The following is an 18,525-nucleotide window of genomic DNA, read 5'->3' on the forward strand; positions in this document are numbered from 1 at the left end:
CGCTCATTGCCTTGGTTAGTGTTGTCCCACTGTCAGTTCAGACCATCTGTCACCTTGCTCGTGAGCCTGACACTGCTAGTCATTTCCCATCAGGTAGGTCCAAAATACTATCGGTTTTATTCGATGAATATTTTATCAGTCAAAATCAAAACTCTTATTTTCTGTTTCATATGACAGTACAGGAAAATTTCAACAGCAACAGCCTATTTTAGAGTGTTTAAGGATTCATTTTGGTTGACATCTTTGTTCACAGGTATCAGAAAATAAATTTGTGCAAAAATGAGATTTAGAACAGGAACTTAGCAAATTTGTGGTGGCGGTGGTACATGGAAGGTGCAATCTCTCGGAGACTCAAGTGGGAATGCAACTGAGGAATGAATGAATGATCGTTTTAAAGGCCATTTTCCCCGCTAGAGCGGGGGTTGGCCTTGCGGGCCCCATGAGCTCATGGTTTCCTGTTTGAGGCAATGTTTTTATGGCCGGATGCCCTTCCTGACGCCAACCCTTGGTTGCCTCTTACGCTGCGCAGGGATATGGTGTACCTATTCTAAATTGGGGTACACACCGTGATCATTCATCCCAGCAAGCTGGTACTCAATTTGCCGACCTTGGAAGGATGACAGGCTGAGTCAACCCCCCTGGCGTTAATTCAGCGATCGACCGGGATTCGAACCCAGGATCCTAGGATCCCAAGCCAGCACCCTAACCGCTAAGCCAACTGAGGGAATCGCAAAATTGGGAAGGAAACAGGACTTTACCTTCAAATCAAAGTTGTATGCGATTCTGACTTCCCCACAGAAACGCCCTTACACAACCATCGTTTAGAATGTTTTTTTGTAAACATAAATGTAGGCTCATGGAGGACCTAAACGACAGAGGGCACGCAGCATGGTCATAGGCTGACAAGAGATCAAAGAGGACAAGGGAGTAAAGATATCACACATGAGTGGGTGCGTGGCAAAAAAGAAAAGAAAAAGTAATGGGGCTTGGGGGTGGGGATGGATGACCAAGAGCAGGACAGGGCAGGATAGTTAAGGGAAAAGGCTTGAGGTGCAATGGGCAGCAGCACTCTTGAAAGACTGGAGAAAGGGAACATGAAAAACATATACAAGGAGGCAGTTCAACAGATGAGAGGATAGATGGATGCAAGAACAGAGATGAGCATTCAGATTGGAATTGGGAAGGGTAATCAAGTGTGGGATTCTGAAAGAATGTGTGTGATCTGGTCGGGCTAGATCAAGAGGACGGTGGAACAAGACATGAGGAAATAGAAGAGACATAAACCTACCTGCAATGGACAAGAACCAGACATGGGACTCTGCTTATTGCCAAGATATGCCAATAACAAGGAGAGACTTTAACTCAATGGCTGCAAAAGGTAATAAGATGGACAGCAGCTTCACCAGCCCAGAGTGGGGGCCATTCCCCATGATACTTCAGAGGAACGCATTGCACTGAAGGACTGTTTCACTGTTTTCAAACGATCTTCACGAAACGTCACCAAATGGTAGAGATGGTCATAAGCAAGAAACCTATTGTTTTGGGGGTCAAAAGGTCAATAGGTCAACATAGGCCAAAGGTCACCAACTTTGTCAAATTTCTAAAATCCTCCATTTTCATCCGATTGACTTGGAAATTGAAGAGGATTTTCACATCTGGTCACTGAATTCAACCACCAATTATATTTTAGGTCACCATAGGCCAAAAGGTCAACATAGGCCACAATTCTAAGATCCTCAATTTTCATCCGATTGACTTAGAATTTTAAGCGGATTTGCATATCTGGTCACTCAATTCACTCATCAAGAATTTTTGAGGTCATCCTAGGCCAAAAGGTCAACATAGGCTAGATTTCTAAAATCCTCAATTTTCATCTGATTGACTTGAAATCTGAATAAGATTTGCATACAAGGTCACTGAATTCAACCACCAATTATTTTTGAGGTCACCATAGGCCAACAACTTATTTTAGGGATTTAGCAAGTATCATGCTATGCAGGACATATTTCTTATTTTTTTCTCAAGGCAGATAACATACAGCTGTGAACATTTAATTGAGGAAATTGGCTTTCTACATTTTTATGCCAACCCAAACAGACTTGTCCTTATAAAGACTAGTTAGCATCATGTAGGTATAAATTGATGCAGAAAAAAAAAAATGACATCATAGGTCATGTGGTTCGGCCACCATAACCACTAACTAGAGCTTCCAGGGAAGCAGAACTCAACTGAACTGACTGGACAACTTTAAAGTCCTAAATTATTGTGCTTTTCTTAAGAGCTGAAAAAAAATATGCCGGCATAGGGTGGCCATTTTGTGACAGATCAGGTTGACATGCGATAGCAACCTACCTTGTGTGGTAAGAGTCTCACACACCAACTTTGATCAAAATCCATCAATATTTGTGGACGTTAAAGTCTTAACGTCGTTTCGGAGCTGAAAATAATATGGCGGCCTATGGCGGCCATTTTGTGACAGATCGGGTTGGAATGTAATAGCAACCTACCTTGTGTGGCAGGGGTTAAACATTCTAAGTTTGATCAAAATCTGTTAATATTTGTGGACGCTAGAGTGTTAACGTCATTTTCATGACCAAAAACAAAATGGTCGCCTAATTCCGCCATTTTACAACGGATCGGGCTGAAATGCAATACCAACCTGGTCCTTGGGGTAAGAATGCTGCTGCATGTCAAGTTTGTTCAGAATCGGTTGATATTTGTGGACGCTGGAGTGATAACGTCGAAAAGTTAACGGACGACAGACGACGACGACGACGACGAAGGGTTCAGTATGTGATGAACTCAACTGGACGGTAGTCCAGGTGAGTTAAAAACCGATTATCTCCGAAACGACTGAACAGATCAAGGCCAAACTAACCGCATACCCATGACGAACAAAAACTTCAGCGACCGTGACATCATACGTCACATGGTTTATGAGCTATGACGTTTTGAAGCATACACCTTTAAAACCTACCTCCTCCCTCATTGTTGATCATATCGATTGGAAGCTTCACAATTATGTTCCCCATGTCTGTGTGCTAAAAGGACCTTTTGGAATTTGCAATAGCTCACATGCATTGGCAGCGATAAATATAATTGAACAAAAAAAAAAACTATCTCTTGAACTGCTTCAATGATCGACCTGAAATTTTATAATAAAGTAGACGTCATGAAGGGGAACAAGTGTGTAAAATTTCAACATGATTGGTTCTATGGTATGGAAGCTAGAAGCTGTTATTGTGTGAAGAAGAAACTCTGCATGAGCTTCTCAGGCCATGTGACAGATTCTGGCACTGCGATTTTTCAGGTTCATTTCCTTTAAAAATCATTTTCGCTGCAATCGGACGGATGGACAGGAAATTTTCACCAGAGGATCGACTACTCCTGTAGAATTTTTTATGTTAACTATGACATCATAGGTCACGTGGTACAGGTGCCACCTTGGAAAAACCGAAAAACTTTGCACCTCTATATCTCAAAAAGTGCTGCACAGAAAAAAATTGAGACATGTCTCATTGTAAAGATCCCTCCATCGAGAATAACCCATGTGAATGATGATGTCATACGTGCCTCAATTATGATGTCATAATTCCACAAGTACAAAACTTCATCCGATCAGAATGAAATTTTTTGAGCATCATCTAGGGATAAATTGATGGATTAAAAAAAAAATGATGCTATGGGTCACGTGGTTCGGCCGCCATATAGTTTTAAGAGAAAAGCCTTAAAAACAACTAAAAACCCTTTTTCTCCGAAACGGCTGAACAGATCAAGGCCAAACTTTACAAGCATGAATGCATACCCATGGCGAACAAAAAGTTTGTGGGTGCTGACGTCGTAGGTCACATGGTTTTGGGAGCTATAATTTTTTGAAGCATAAACTTTTAAACCGACCCCCTCCCTCATTTTTTATCACATTGAGTAACTTCACACATATGTTCCCCATGTCTGAGTGATAAAATAACCTTTTGGAATTTATGATAGATCACATGGTTTGGCAGCAATAAATAATGCAACAAGAATCTTAAACACCTTGTATCTATTGAACCATTTCATTGATTGACGTGAAACTTTAAAGTTGTGTAGAAGGGGTCAAGTTGAATAAGTGTATAAAATATCAATGGGATGGGTTGTTCGGTTTAGCAGCCATAAATAATTGAAGGGGAATATTAAACTAGAGGTTCCAGGGAACCTGAACTCAACTGGTCTATATCAATATGGTGAGAATATGCATAATAGAACCACAAACTATATAGTTTATATGTGCTAAAAATATATGACAAAAATTGATTTTTCAATATGGCCGCCCTGCCGCGCCCATTTTTGGGCGTGCAACACCCAAATGCAATCCCAAACTAGTTTATGTCTTAAAGATGCTGCATAACAAGTTTCATCAAATTTAATCAATATTTGTGACTTTTAGAGCGTAGACGTCGAATTGTTTACAGACAGACAGACGACGGACACTGGGTGTCGGCAAAAACTCAGCTAGACATAGTCCAGTTGAGTTAAAAAGAAATTTCTCTTGAACCGCTTGATTGATCAACGTGAAACTTTAAACTAATGTACACGTCATCAAGTGGAACAAGTGTATAAAATTTCAACATGATTGGTTGTACTGTCTGGAAGGTAGCAGTTGATATTGTGTGAAGAAGAAGAAACGCTACATTTTATCTTCTCCAACCATGTGACTTTTCAGTGCTGCTTTAATTATGATGAAAGCGGGGTTGTATCAAAGCGGGGTTGTATCAAAGCGGGGTTGTATCAAAGCGGGGTTGTATCAAAGCGGGGTTGTATCAAAGCGGGGTTGTATCAAAGCGGGGTTGTATCAAAGCGGGGTTGTATCAAAGCGGGGTTGTATCAAAGCGGGGTTGTATCAAAGCGGGGTTGTATCAAAGCGGGGTTGTATCAAAGCGGGGTTGTATCAAAGCGGGGTTGCATCAAAGCGCAGGTTGCATCAAAGCGGGGTTGTATCAAAGCGGGGTTGTATCAAAGCGGGGTTGTATCAAAGCGGGGTTGTATCAAAGCATGTCCAAATAAAGCGTGCCCAATGAAAGCGGGGTTGTATGAAAGTGGGGAGGCGGAGGAAACCGGTCATCACGGCCAGCAGTTATAAAGTGGCAATTCTAGTTATTTTTCATTTTACAGGAGTGAGGGTTATGATTACGGAAGAGCAAGGTAGAAACGACAGCGAGCCAAACATCAAATGAATGATTGAACATGAAAAGATGAAATGGAGGAAAGTAAGTAAAATGGCTGGGTTAAGAAATGGGGCAATAAAGATCATGGGACAGAATTGGGGATGACAAGAGATGGCAGTGCATGCTTGCTTAAAGCCCTGAATGGAAGAATGAGAGAAAACAGCCTCAGGAAGGTGGCTCCGTGGATTGGAAAAGTGAGCAATGAAAGAGTTGATGGGTCCAGTCAGCTTGGATTTAGGAAGTTTAACCAGGAGTGGGTAACTGGAAGAATTGAGTGCATCGTGGAGTAGATAGATAGGGTCGAAAGACAGAGCAGACAGAGCAATATTGGAGAAGATGCGGTACAAAACAGAGACCACTGACCTGCTTGTGATGTGAAAGCAACATGCCTTTTGGCCTCATCACAGGAGATTCCAATAATTCTGAGAGTTTTCGATTCCACAGAATCCAGGAGAGACTATGTGATGCTGGGGCACACATCCATAGTGGAGAACAGGACTCAGCATGACTGCATCCTTTAGGGGTGAAAATATAGAAAGGGGAATGTGCACTCGAGACAGACATGAGCAGCTAAAACCAGGCTTTGGAAGATGGTGAGAGACTTGACCACAGGTAAGCTTGATGTTAGGCTCTGGCTTGTCAAAGGAATGATACACAATGGTGATGAGCTTTGCAGAACTTCCGGTTCCCATCAGTTGGGTTTGCCTTCCCGATAAACACGTTTGTAATCTTCGACAACAGAAAGCAAAAACAGCCTCTCTGACAATTCTCTCAAAATAACTCGCACTTCTGACACATTGAAATAAACTGACCCCAGATGAAGTCACATAGCCTTGTAGTAAAGCATTTTGTGTTTTGATTATGTCTGTGTGGTGATCTCTCTCTAATTTCACGACTGTGCTGCATGTTGGCTATTTTCCTTGACAACTGATGTGCAATGCCTTGTTGTTGTAGCAAGAGGCTACAGCGGAATGAAAAACCGTTAAGATGTAGTATCACAAGTGCAACATCTAGCAAAGATATTTTGCAAATTAGTTTCATGCCTACTCATATATAAATGGCATAATGTCAAGTTCTCAAGAAATACTCAATATATGTACGCACCCTGTTGCTCCAAGATGGAATTCTGCCTTTTTAAGTCGTCGATATCCTGTTGGTGACTGCTGTTCCTCCGTTTCATATGCTGGATGTAATCGGTTGCTTTGTTTAAGATCATGGCACGAGAGGCCTGAAAAAGAGAACAAAAATACGAATAAACTATCAGGTTGTATACTAAGAAAAAAATTATTGATCAAAATGTATCAACTCCAGAAAATGCAAATGGGAAGTACAACAAAATGACAAATTTGATGAAGAAATAAAATAAATAAATACAAACAAAATCCTGGATAGAATTGAGTCCAGGAAAAATGGAGAAAAAAATTAATATACTGTATATATATATAAAATCACACACACATTCTATCTGAGATTGAACTTGCTATCATCCCCCCCCCCCCCCCACACCTAACCCTCCCCCCCCCCCCCCCCTCTTTAACATTTCACAAAAAAAAAGCCTTTGGAGAAGCGACATAGCTTCCTGGTAATCTGGTTGCCAGAAATGTCACTTGTCTCTCCACAGTCAGTGGGGGCATGCACTATTTATACTACTTTGTAGGCTCATGGAAGAGCTGAACAACAATGGTTATCAGCTTTATAAAGCATCATAGGATAAGGGGGAGGGAGGGGATGCAGACATGGACAAGTAGGAAGAAAACAAAAACAAGCAACAATGGCCCACCAGAGAGGAACAGAATGGGGGTTAAAAAAAACAATGTGTGTAGAATAGAACATGGTAGTGCATATGAGGTAGCTTGGGGAGGGAGCGCATTTTAAAAACTGAAGTGAGGAAGACGAGACAATGGACACAGGGAACGATTCCACAATCGGTAGAATAAGGCGACAAATAAATGCAGATGTGAATCCAGTCTAGACTTTGGGAGGGTAACCAGATGAGGGTTTCCAGAGGGAAGCATTAGACCTGAGATGGCTTGGGAGAGGGCAGGAGGAGCAAGGACAGAAGCAAGCTTTCATATAATATTGAGCACGCCGATTGCCACCGAGTCTGCCAATTGCCATCAATGTAAGTGACTGTCCTCAGGAATTCTAACTCCTGCCCGAGGAGATACCATTGGTGTGGAAGTGCTCGTTTTGAACTGCAAAATAGGAGCAAGGTGGGAAGCAGGAGCACCAGTGAGAGACAATACTCCATCAAACTTTGTATGAAAGCCTTGTATACTGTGATGAGCTCTGTGGCTGAGGAATGAATGAATGAATATATGAAAAGGCGATATGAAAAGGTTATGGCAGAAAGTAAGGTCAACCAAGTCTTCCAGTGGTCGACAGGTGAAGTGGATTGGATAGTTTGATTGTCAATCCTTGCAACATAAGAGTGTGTGGCTTGTCTGCGTTGGACATCATAGTCCAAGTTGCTGACAAGCGGCTTATCTTGTCCAGGTTTGCTGAAAGAGATTAAGCAACGACCAGCTAGCTTTCACAAGTGTGATGAACCATTTTGCACAGGGTGGAGTAACCAGCAAAAAGGTAAAATTGTTGGATTTTGAGACAATCAGAAATATCACCAATTACAGAGCTAGAACTAGAACGGCACTCTGCAGAGCACATATCTCCACCAGGCTGAACAGTTTACGTTTTGTAACCCACTGATAGGCCAGATCTGGATTCGGATCTGAACCAAAATCTAATCGCTTGTTCTTGTCGCGTAACCAACTCATCCACCTAGTTTTGTCATAATCCGTCCACAAGTTTTGAAATATCGTGCGATATATCGTTTTTTGGCGTTTTGGTTTTTTGGTTTGGTTTTTTGGTTTGGTTTTTTGGCGTGCTATATATTGAGTACCAGTTCACTGGTAATTCCCTGTTTGTCGTTAAAGGCGGCAAAAAGGGTTGGCGTCAGGAAGGGCATCCGGCCGTAAAACATTGCTTCAAAAAGGGGACCAAAAAACAACAACAACCACGGTTCCCGAAAAAGGCCAACCCCCGCTTTGCGGGGAAAAATGGCCTCTAAAGGTGGTTTTATATCGTTTTTTTGCCCTATCTATCAATGGTGAACAATCACTAAAACATTCTCGTATCTTGATCCACATTCAGATCTTCACCAAAATAGAATTGATTGGTAATTGTCACACACCAAACCAGTCCACCAAGTTTCGTCAGAATCCGTCCATAACCTTTTGCGATATTGTGCTATATATGGGTTTTAGCCCCATCTCTCAATTGTGAAAAATCACTGAACAAGACCAATAGTTCAACAACGGTGTAGCCGGGCTTGGGTCTGCTGAGTGGAGGACCTGCTGTCCCTGTCATGTGACCAAATCCTCAGCTGTGATTGGTGGAAGTTTGTGAGGGACATACATACACTGTTCCAGACGGCATTGCCCTATGGGCTACGCCGTAAAAATTCTCTTCTGGACCTGGATTTGAATCTTCACCCAAATCTAATCATTTGTTCCTTGCCACCACCCAACCTCTCCACCAAATTCGTCTGAATCCACCCACAACTTTTTAAGATATCCTTTTCACAGACAGACTTTAAACAGACAGGAGTGAAAACACAAATAACCTCAGTCCACCTTCAGTGGCGGAGGTAATAATGTAGGTCCGAAGATAATGACTTGTGGTATCCGAGCCGAAAAGGAATAATCATGGGAAAGATAATCAAAAGACACCCACTGTTCTGCTCATAGAGTAAATCAGACAAACACTTGAGCAGAGGGGTCCCTGAAGAGCAAATTTAGACAAACTTTGCAATCAAGGCTGGATGTCAGACAGTATAAAAGGCTAAATAGATATTCAGATATGGCCCGTAACAATTGTTTGTGATTCAGGTCATCCATCCAATATGTCAGGAGTACCATATCAGAACAGCAGCATATTATATACTAGAATGTTGAAGGAGAAATCTCTGCCCCAACCCCCATCCCACAGAGGGATCTCAACCCACAGGATCGATACGAGCTCTATCCTCCAAATGCTGAACGTCAAGCGAGGAAGCAACACCTAACATTTTAAAAGTCCCTGGTACAACTGAGCCAGGGTCAGAATTGAACAGTTGACCTCCCAGACTAGTGGACGCTCTAAATTTTGCTTTATGAGGAAATTTGATTTAAAAATTCAAAATAAGTCATTTTAAATAGCAGAAAACACCGCTAATACAGCCGTTAGAAAAAAAAGCTGTCTGTAATGACATCAACCAAAATATTCACCAATAAACAACAACAATCACCAGGAACAGAGATTAAACACCTCTCCTCCCCTCCAATCCACCACCTCACAAGAGAATGAATGAACGGTTCAATCATCAAACAAAAAACAAAGTTAAAATGTTAAAAAAACAAAGATATCAATCATCTTCTACAATTCCAAGAGCCAGTGCCACACATTTTTCCATAACAGTGGGGTGAATTTTTTGACACAAATGCAAGATAAGTTTTTTTTGATATTATGCAACTTTGAAAAGGGTTGATTAAGGTTAGGGCAATGTTCCCTCTCACTCGTAAAATATATACAGTGGAACCTTGACTTACGAGTGCACCAACTTACGAGTTTTCCGAGATACGAGCCGTCGCTCGGGCGGTTTATTGCTTTGAGATGCGAGCCGAGATCTGAGTTACGAGCTTACGCCACCCGCCACCAGGTGGGTTCCGGTCACGTGGTTATCTTGCCGTGCAAGCATATCTGCCGTATATCGCTGCTGTTTTGTTTTCGCATGTTGGTTATTTTGGAGCTTACGCCACCCGCCACCAGGTGGGTTCCGGTCACGTGGTTATCTTGCCGTGCAAGCATATCTGCCGTATATCGCTGCTGTTTTGTTTTCGCATGTTGGTTATTTTGGAGCTTACGCCACCCGCCACTAGGTGGGTTCCGGTCACGTGGTTATCTTGCCGTGCAAGCATATCTGCCGTATATCGCTGCTGTTTTGTTTTCGCATGTTGGTTATTTTGGAGCTTACGCCACCCGCCACTAGGTGGGTTCCGGTCACGTGGTTATCTTGCCGTGCAAGCATATCTGCCGTATATCGCTGCTGTTTTGTTTTCGCATTTTGGTTATTTTGGAAAATTTCTTAGTTTTAACCATGGGTCCTAAGTAATTGAGTGCCAAGGGCAGTACTGAGAAGAAGAAGAGGATGATGTGCTTGGATATAAAACACGCAATCGTCGAAAAACATGAGCGAGGTGTGCGTGTTGTCGACTTGGTGAGGCAGCAAGCTCGGATGTGAAGGCAGCTGAAGATTTTATTATAACTTTTGCCGAACTGATAGAAGCCGAACGATACATCCCCCAGCAAATCTTCAACTGTGACGAGACAGGGCTCTTCTGGAAAAAGATGCCGAGGAGGACGTATATAACGGCAGAGGAGAAGAGCATGCCAGGCCACAACTTGTTCAGAGTGCCGGCGATAGCTCGCCTTCTCTTTGTGGAAGACACGGTGAGATCCTTAACATCCAACAACTAATGGGACGCAAACGGGGCGCCCAGTTTAGCGGTACACACATTGATGAATCACCCTGCCTGTGAAACACCGACATGACAGGTTATAGCTGGGTCGGGATTCAAACCCAGGCTGGACAGTTTAGAGTCAAGTGTGCGTACCTCCAGTCCAGGCCATCCTGCCAACTTGTATGCTGCATACAGGTGAAATATAAAGCGCGAGATATTTTTATATATACTGCATATTTAAAAAAAAATTGGTGTGGTTTTTGGCGGGCTGGAACGGATTAATAGCATTTCAATGCATTTTAATGGGGAAATTTGATTTGAGAAACGAGCAAATTGAGTTACGAGCTCGGTCACAGAACGAATTAAACTCGTAAGTCAAGGTTCCACTGTAGTCACCTGGACAGCAATCTCACCATGGTATGTTACCACAATTGAGGCAGTTAACATCGCATGCTGAAGCTAAGGGTTCCAAAATAGGTGACAGTTTCTTTTCTGAACCAACGGCACATGATTAACGTCGGCTGGTGATCTGGCAGGGTCTATTGCACTGGTTCGAAAACAGGATTATTATAGATTTAGCCAATCCAAGAATGCCAAATGAGTCCAATTGTCAGCATGACAAAATGGCGGAAATGTGAGGGGAAACTCTTATAGCAGACCAGGAAGTCACTGTGACAAGTAGAAGTGGAGCATAGAGGTATCCAAAGCATGGAACCATACCAATCAGACTGGGTGCTGGGGGAAATGGCTTATTGTACAATTCCGCCCCTCCCCCCACTCCTCCCCTCTGAAACATGAACCTGCACCGAAGGCTTTTGGCAAATCACACATGTCTACAGCAAGGAAATGGCTTCTTTCCCCACAAGGACAGACACTTACAAGCACTGTTTGTCCTATGCAAGCAGACAATAACGAACCAATCACAATCTGCTGCATGACACTGAGCCAAAGGCCACCTTTTATTAACAGGATCTAAGGCTCGTATTGGAGCTGCCACACACATGGACATACAGACAAATACACGAGATAACACAGGACTGTTAGATGAGACAAACACACCCACAACTTGAGGGAAGTGTCAACACTTCCTGGGGCACTCTGGGTACCAGCGTCAACACAAACAAAGGCTCGGCCTTTCTCACCACTCTCAGCAGGTCATTTACGAAGGAGGAATTTCCTCCTCCCCTTGGATGCCAACCTCAAGAAATGGTCGTCTATGTTCTTGTCCTTTTAAATGCTCATTTGAATGTCAAGCAAGGAAGCAGCATGGCAGCATTTTTCGTTCTGGTATGACTCGATCAGGGCTTGTACCACCAACCTCCCAGACCTGGAGTGGGCGCTCTAACTATTACACCACTGAGTCTCGTACACCTTCCATATAAAAGCTGCGAACCAATCGCCACCACCCATGCTGAAGTTACAGACCAATCACTGTCTTCTCTGCCAAAGCAGTGCACATCAATTAGCCTTCCACACTGTCGACTGACAACGAACGAATGCCCGTCTAATGTGCGTCCACTGACAGCCACAGGGAGAGGGATGTCATCTTGTTGGTAGGGAAATGTCCCGCATCCCACCTTGGATCCTTCCACCCAACCTCACCCAATTTGATGCTATACAACAAATGGATGGAACATCGTAAGCTCAGTATTTCGAAACTAAACATCACCTGTCTCCTCGCTGGCAGCACAAAATACACCCGACCAGAAACGCACTAGTAGAGGAGGAGCGTCTAAAAGTTACGTGAACATACACACCATCCAAGGCCTTAATCTAACTAATGTCTCCTTCCCCATAAACATAACAGCCCCCTCACCTTGCTTTTGGGCTGCCGACAAGGTCACCCAAAGCCAGGCTTTTAATCGTTCATCATTAATGCTCTAATTAACTGAAATTAGAGGAAACTGTGGAAGATGGCACCATCACTATCCTACAATATACAATCAAAAATGCACATTCAAAAATTTCAAAGATAATAGACCCACCCCCTTCCAGGTCTTCACCTTTAGGTGAGGAAAGGAACAATCCTGGGACAGGGAGAAATGAAAGGAACACAAAACAGGAATACATGACAATTATATTCATACAGTGCCTTCAGAAAGTATTCACACACTATGACTTTTTTCACATTTTTATGTGTTACAGCCTGAATTTATAATGAATTACATTAAGATTTTTTTGTCACCGATCTACACACAATACCCCATAATATCAAAGTGGATATATTTTTTAGAATTTCTTTTCAAAATAATGAAAACAGCCATGGAAAATACAGAAATATCTAGATTACATAAGTCTTCAAGCCCCCGAGTCAATACTTTGTTGAAGTGCCTTTGGCAGCATTTACAGCCCTGAGTCTTATTGGGTATATCTGTATCAGCTTTACACATCTGGATTTGGGGAGTTTCTTGCATTCTTCCTTACAGATTTGCCCAAGCTCTGTCAAGTTGGATGGGAAGTGTCAGTGAACAGCAATCTTCAAGTCTTTCAACAGATTCTCTATGGGATTAAAGTGTGGCCTTTGGCTGGACCACTCAAGGACTTTCACATTTTTGTTCTGAAGCCTTTCCAGTGTTGCTTTGGCTGTATGCTTGGAGACATTGTCCTGTTGGAAAGTAAATCTTCACTGCAGTCTAAGGTCTTTTGCATTCTGAAGCAGGTTCTCCTCAAAGATTTGCCTGTATTTGGCTCTATTCATTGTTCGCTCTATCCTCATGTCTTCCAGTCCCTGCCACTGAAAGGCATCCCCATAGCATAATGCTGCCAACACAATGCTTCATGGTAGGGGTGGTGTTAGATGGGTGATGAGCTGTGCTCGGCTTCTGCCAGACGTAGCACTTTGCGTTCAGGTCAAAGACTCAATTTTCGCCTCATCAGAACACAGAATCTTTTTCCTCATTCTCTCAAAGTCTTTCACATGCCTTTTGCAAACTCCAGGTGTGCTGTCACGTGCCTTTTTCTTAGGAGTGGCTTCCATCTGGCCACTCTCCCATAAAGCCTTTATTTGTGAAGTGCTGCAGAGACTGTTGTCCTTCCGGCAAGTTCTCCCATCTCAGCCCAGGAACTCTGTAGTTCTGTCAGAGTGGTAATTCAGTTGTTTGTCCCCTCCCTGGCCAATGCCCTTCTTGCCCGGTTGCTTTGCTTGGTTGGACGGCCAGCTCTAGGAAGGGTCTGGGTAGTGATCCATATTCTTTCCATTTCCATATGTTATCTTATTATAAGTCACCAAATGTCCAGCCGCCCGTCTGTTCCCAGGTACTGCAAAAACGGCTGAACCGATCGCAACGATATTTGGGTGGGTAATTCTGGGACCCCCCGGAGTAAAATAGGCTATGTTTTTCCAATTTTCCAAGTTTTCCAATTTTCCCAAACACGATGGAATGAATAATATTTACCGATATGAACAGTGATGTGGCTTTTATTGAAATTCTACAAATAGTTTAGTTTTGATGAGAATTATGAATCTGCCGTGAATGCGGAAGTGGACAGATTTCGGCAATGAGCTGGTTTGATGATATCCCAATACAACCGTCATTTAAAACCATTTTGTTAAAGTATCAATTGATGATTGGAATCGCCATTGACTGGGTATGGAACAAAAGTACCCGTTTGTTTGCGAACGGGTACGTTTTTCATGGAAGTCCTTCACAAACTTGCTGTCCATGTCTGACGTGCGACTGAAGGTGCCACAGGAATGTGGAATTTATAGGTTTCATGCTTTAGCATTCGCCGTTTCTGTATTGTCTGTTTGCTTCTGGCCTCCCACCCGTGCGTAGCATGGATACCTCACTAGTCTGTATCATTCTCTGAGTTGTACCTTTATTTGCAAAATGCTCCCCTCCCCGAAGCAAGGTCAAGGCATCCATTTATGTCTTGTGGTCATGGCCCATCATGATAAAAATGAAAAAATAAAAATTTGATGAGTACTTAAAAATACCGCGAAAAAATGAGGGTAGTGGTGTGATAGTCTGTGGTGCCCAAGGAGAAAAACAAATGCCACAAATTAAAATAAATCCCAATGGAGATGGAGCTCTTGGGAACTTTCAATACAATAAATTGCTTTATAACCCGCCCCAGATGTATGCCTCCTCACATTTCTATGTCGGAGTTCTACAGACAATTCCTGGGACTTCATGGTAGAGTTTCTGCTCTGACATGCACTTCCAACTGTGGGACCTTATATAGAAAGGTGCGTTTCTTTCTAAATCATGTCCAATCAATTAAATTAGCCGCAGGTAGACTCCGATCAAGTTGTAGAGACATCTTAAGGGTGATCAAAGGAAATTGGATGCACCTGAGCTCAGCTTGGAGTGCCATAGCAAAGGGGTTGAATACTTATTGATTCAAGCCATTTCAGCTTTTCATTTTTCATTATTTTGTAAAAAAAAAAAAAAAAAAAAAAATCAAAAAAAAAATCCACTTTGACATTATGGGGCATTATGTGAAGATCAGTGACAAAAATGTCAATTTAATCCATTCAAACTTCAGGTTGGAACACACCAAAATGTGAAAAGGTCAAGGTGTGAATACTTTCTGAAGGCACAGTAACTACTAAGACAACAATCCCCAGTGGATGCCATCTGCTCCAGTTCAGGACTGTGGAGCCCATACCCAATCATGTGCGTGACTACATGCCTTTCATAGCAAGAACAGAAATGCACATGTCCTCGTTGTACCTTTATTTGAAAAATGCCTGCCTCCCCTCAGCAAGGTCATAGCATCCATTTATCTGGTGTGGTCATGGCCTATCATGGTAAAAATGAAAAGGAAAAAAAATCCGATGAGCCCTTAAAAAGGCTGCGAAAAAATGAGGGTAGTGCTGCAATAAATAGTCTGTGGTGCCCATGGAGAAAAACAAATGCCACAAATTAAAATAAGTCCCAACTAACCCATTTATTCTTCCCTCCACTCCCACCTTATACCCACTCCAAAGCACTAGCACAGCTTCCTTGCTGTGCCCTCACTGGAGGGGGTCACCAAAATGATCTTCCTTGGGCTATCCATCCTTGCAAAGGGCCTTCCTGCATCTTAGCCGCCCGAACCTGACCCTCCTCGCAGCAAATTCCTTATACAGTCGCTGTTAGCGTTAAGGGAAGGTTGGAACTCCTCCTTGAGAGATTAAACCACCTGCAGACGAGCACAAACCTCTGCCTTCCCCCACCACCCAACCCAAACCTGACGACATCACGACGTCTCATAACTGCGCGCACGCACGCACGCACGCGCACGCGCGCACGCGCGCACACACACACACACACACACACACACACACACACACACACACACACACACACACACACACACACACACACACACACACACACACACACACACACACACACACACACACACACACACACACACACACACACACACACACACCAATTCTGCAACACACCTGCATTTATTAATGTATAGTCGAGGCTTGTCGACAAGCTAGTACTAGTACACTGAATAAATCAGAAAGCAAGAGGACAAAAGGAACATCAGAGAGAGGGGGAAAACACCAACAGCAGAAGGGAAGGCCAAGACAGAGGGAGGCAGACAAACAATGGGCGTGGGTAGAAATGGTGGGCAGGATTTAAGATCCACCTGGCATTTCTTCTCCAACAGCAGACGGTCCTCATTTGAGAGCTCTCCTGGTACGAGTCCAGCAACTCCTCCACATCACCCACCTCCACCTCATCAAAGCCGACAGTATTGGCCAATTTGACGACGTTATGTCGTGCTTTCGACATCATTATTCAGGTCGAAACCCTTAAAGTCGTTAAATTGAGGGCAAAGTTCTCCCCCCCACTCCCCCTCCCCCAATACACCATTCATACGGGAATGGGTGACTTCCCTCCAACACTTTTGAACATTACATGGAGCATCCCTTATTGTAACGGCATTCCAGAATTACTTTACAGTCATCTGATCATTATCAATTGATTTGAACTGCAAATCATTAAATCATTACACTGGTCAACAGCCAAATTGGTTCTGACTTATTTTCAACTGTTTCCAACTAATTTGGTGCCCACGAATCCGAATCTGACCCTAAAATTTCGCTATCACGTAACCTTGACGTAGTACAACATAAATGTGGGAAAAATATTTAGGGGAATGCGAATTTCTTGATTAAGTCTCAATAAGTCCATTTATCGTCACCAAAAATAATTTGAACTTTAAGTTTTTATTTACATCACATAAAAAATTGTAAATCTCCAAAAATAATATGAACTTTATAAAATATCACAAAAAATATGAACTTTATAAAATATCACAAAAAATAATATGAACTTTATAAAATATCACAAAAAATAATTTGAACTTTAAGTTTTTATTTACATCACATTAAAAGTGCTTCTGAACTTTACTTTTGCGTTTGTAGGAGCAATCACTTTCACGCTGTAAAGTCCAACAGTAGTCGCCCATCATGTTTGGATTGAATCGGCCTTGATATCGAGTCTCCATAATGGCAATTTCCTGGTGAAACCTTTCTCCATGTTCATCACTGACATCGCCAAGATTTTGTGGAAAGAAGTCCAGATGACAATGGAAGAAATGTATCTTGAGTGACATTCGAGCACCGAGCGCTTGGTAACTCTTCAACATCTTGTCCACAAGCTCTTCATAATTTGGTGCTCGAAAATTTCCAAGGTAATTGTTAGCAAAAGCCACAAAGCTATCCCAAGCAACGCTTTCCAGCTCAGATAGTCTCGTTACAAAGTCCTGATTAGTGAATGCAAGACGAATTTGAGGACCATTGAAAACACCCGCCTTTACTTTGGCCTCAGATACAAAGCCTTGGAACTTCATGAGCAAGTAGTGGAAGCCAACACCATCTTGATCCATGGCCTTCACAAAGTTCTTCATCAAAGCAAGTTTCAAATGAAGTGGTGGTAAGAATACCTTCTCAGGGTCAACAAGAGGTTTGTGAATTTAAAATAAAGTGGTATTCCTGTGGTATACTGGATCTCAAAAACTGGATGTGCCAGTGAAACTTGGATATCATAATCGAAATCTACAGGTTCATGTTGGTTAGAATCTCCTCAAAATATACTAGAACCATAAAACTTTTAAAATTTTGTTGGCCAGTGCTATCAGGCTTGCAAATGTTCTTTGGAGATAATACACACCTTGAATGTACCAATCACTCCCTGGTCCTCATATCACCTGCACAACCACCTCTTTCATACCGTCCTAAAACATCCATTTTGACTTCAATAGCAACTACATGTCCTTGACCACATCTTGACAGTGCTCTTTAAAAAGCTAAAGTTGGCTGTGCTATCATACTGCATAAAAACATATGAATTTTTGTATTCATTCCAAAATATAAAAACGAGTAAATTCTGAGGGCATTCAAACTTTTGGGAAAAAAATAAAAACATCGATGTATCTATTGAAGAAGAGGAAGCATGAGGTTTACTAGTGTACCTTCTCTCCCTGTAAGGAGGGGATAGAATCGCGCAGGCCATGAAAACTGTCTTTGATGTGGTCTCGCCGCTTTCTCTCCAAGGCATTATGATGCGCCCGCTTGTCTGCCTGTGCACAAGAAATGAAGAGTCACCGTTTGGGTCAAGACCTTCACGATAACATAATCAAGAGGGGAAACTGTGTTGCAGCACAATGTGCAAACCAATGCAGAGCCATCAGAGTTCAGGTAGTTCATGAGTACGTTTTTATTTTACATTTTCTGTCAAGATAGGATGGCAGCAAACAATTTTCCTAATTCCACAGATTAAGGTGTTAGCTCACTGATGAAACACACCATACATTTTAAAACCTTGTATAAAAGCAAACCTTTAGCATACTCGATATACAGAGTGTTTATGCTG

The 18,525-nt window shown here is 42.5% G+C and overlaps 1 protein-coding gene across 6 annotated transcripts in view; it reads right to left on the reverse strand.

Moving 5' to 3' along the window:
- The window catches only part of MAX (MYC associated transcriptional regulator X), a 163,364-nt gene that overhangs the window by 40,944 nt on the left and 103,895 nt on the right, over window positions 1-18,525 (reverse strand). For 2 of the 6 annotated variants that reach the window (XM_068133748.2, XM_068133758.2), the window contains exons 2-4: window positions 18,125-18,232; window positions 12,688-12,729; window positions 6,309-6,432 (exon numbers count right to left, since the gene is read on the reverse strand). In XM_068133748.2, coding sequence (XP_067989849.1) covers window positions 6,309-6,432; window positions 12,688-12,729; window positions 18,125-18,232 — 274 coding nt within the window. The remainder of the gene's footprint in view (window positions 1-6,308; window positions 6,433-12,687; window positions 12,730-18,124; window positions 18,233-18,525) is intronic. The other 4 variants (XM_078767095.1, XM_068133766.2, XM_068133785.2 and 1 more) reach the window with 2 other exon arrangements.

Source organism: Myxine glutinosa, chromosome 1, assembly GCF_964187855.1.
Source record: "Myxine glutinosa chromosome 1, kmMyxGlut1.1, whole genome shotgun sequence".
Classification (NCBI taxonomy): domain Eukaryota; kingdom Metazoa; phylum Chordata; class Myxini; order Myxiniformes; family Myxinidae; genus Myxine; species Myxine glutinosa.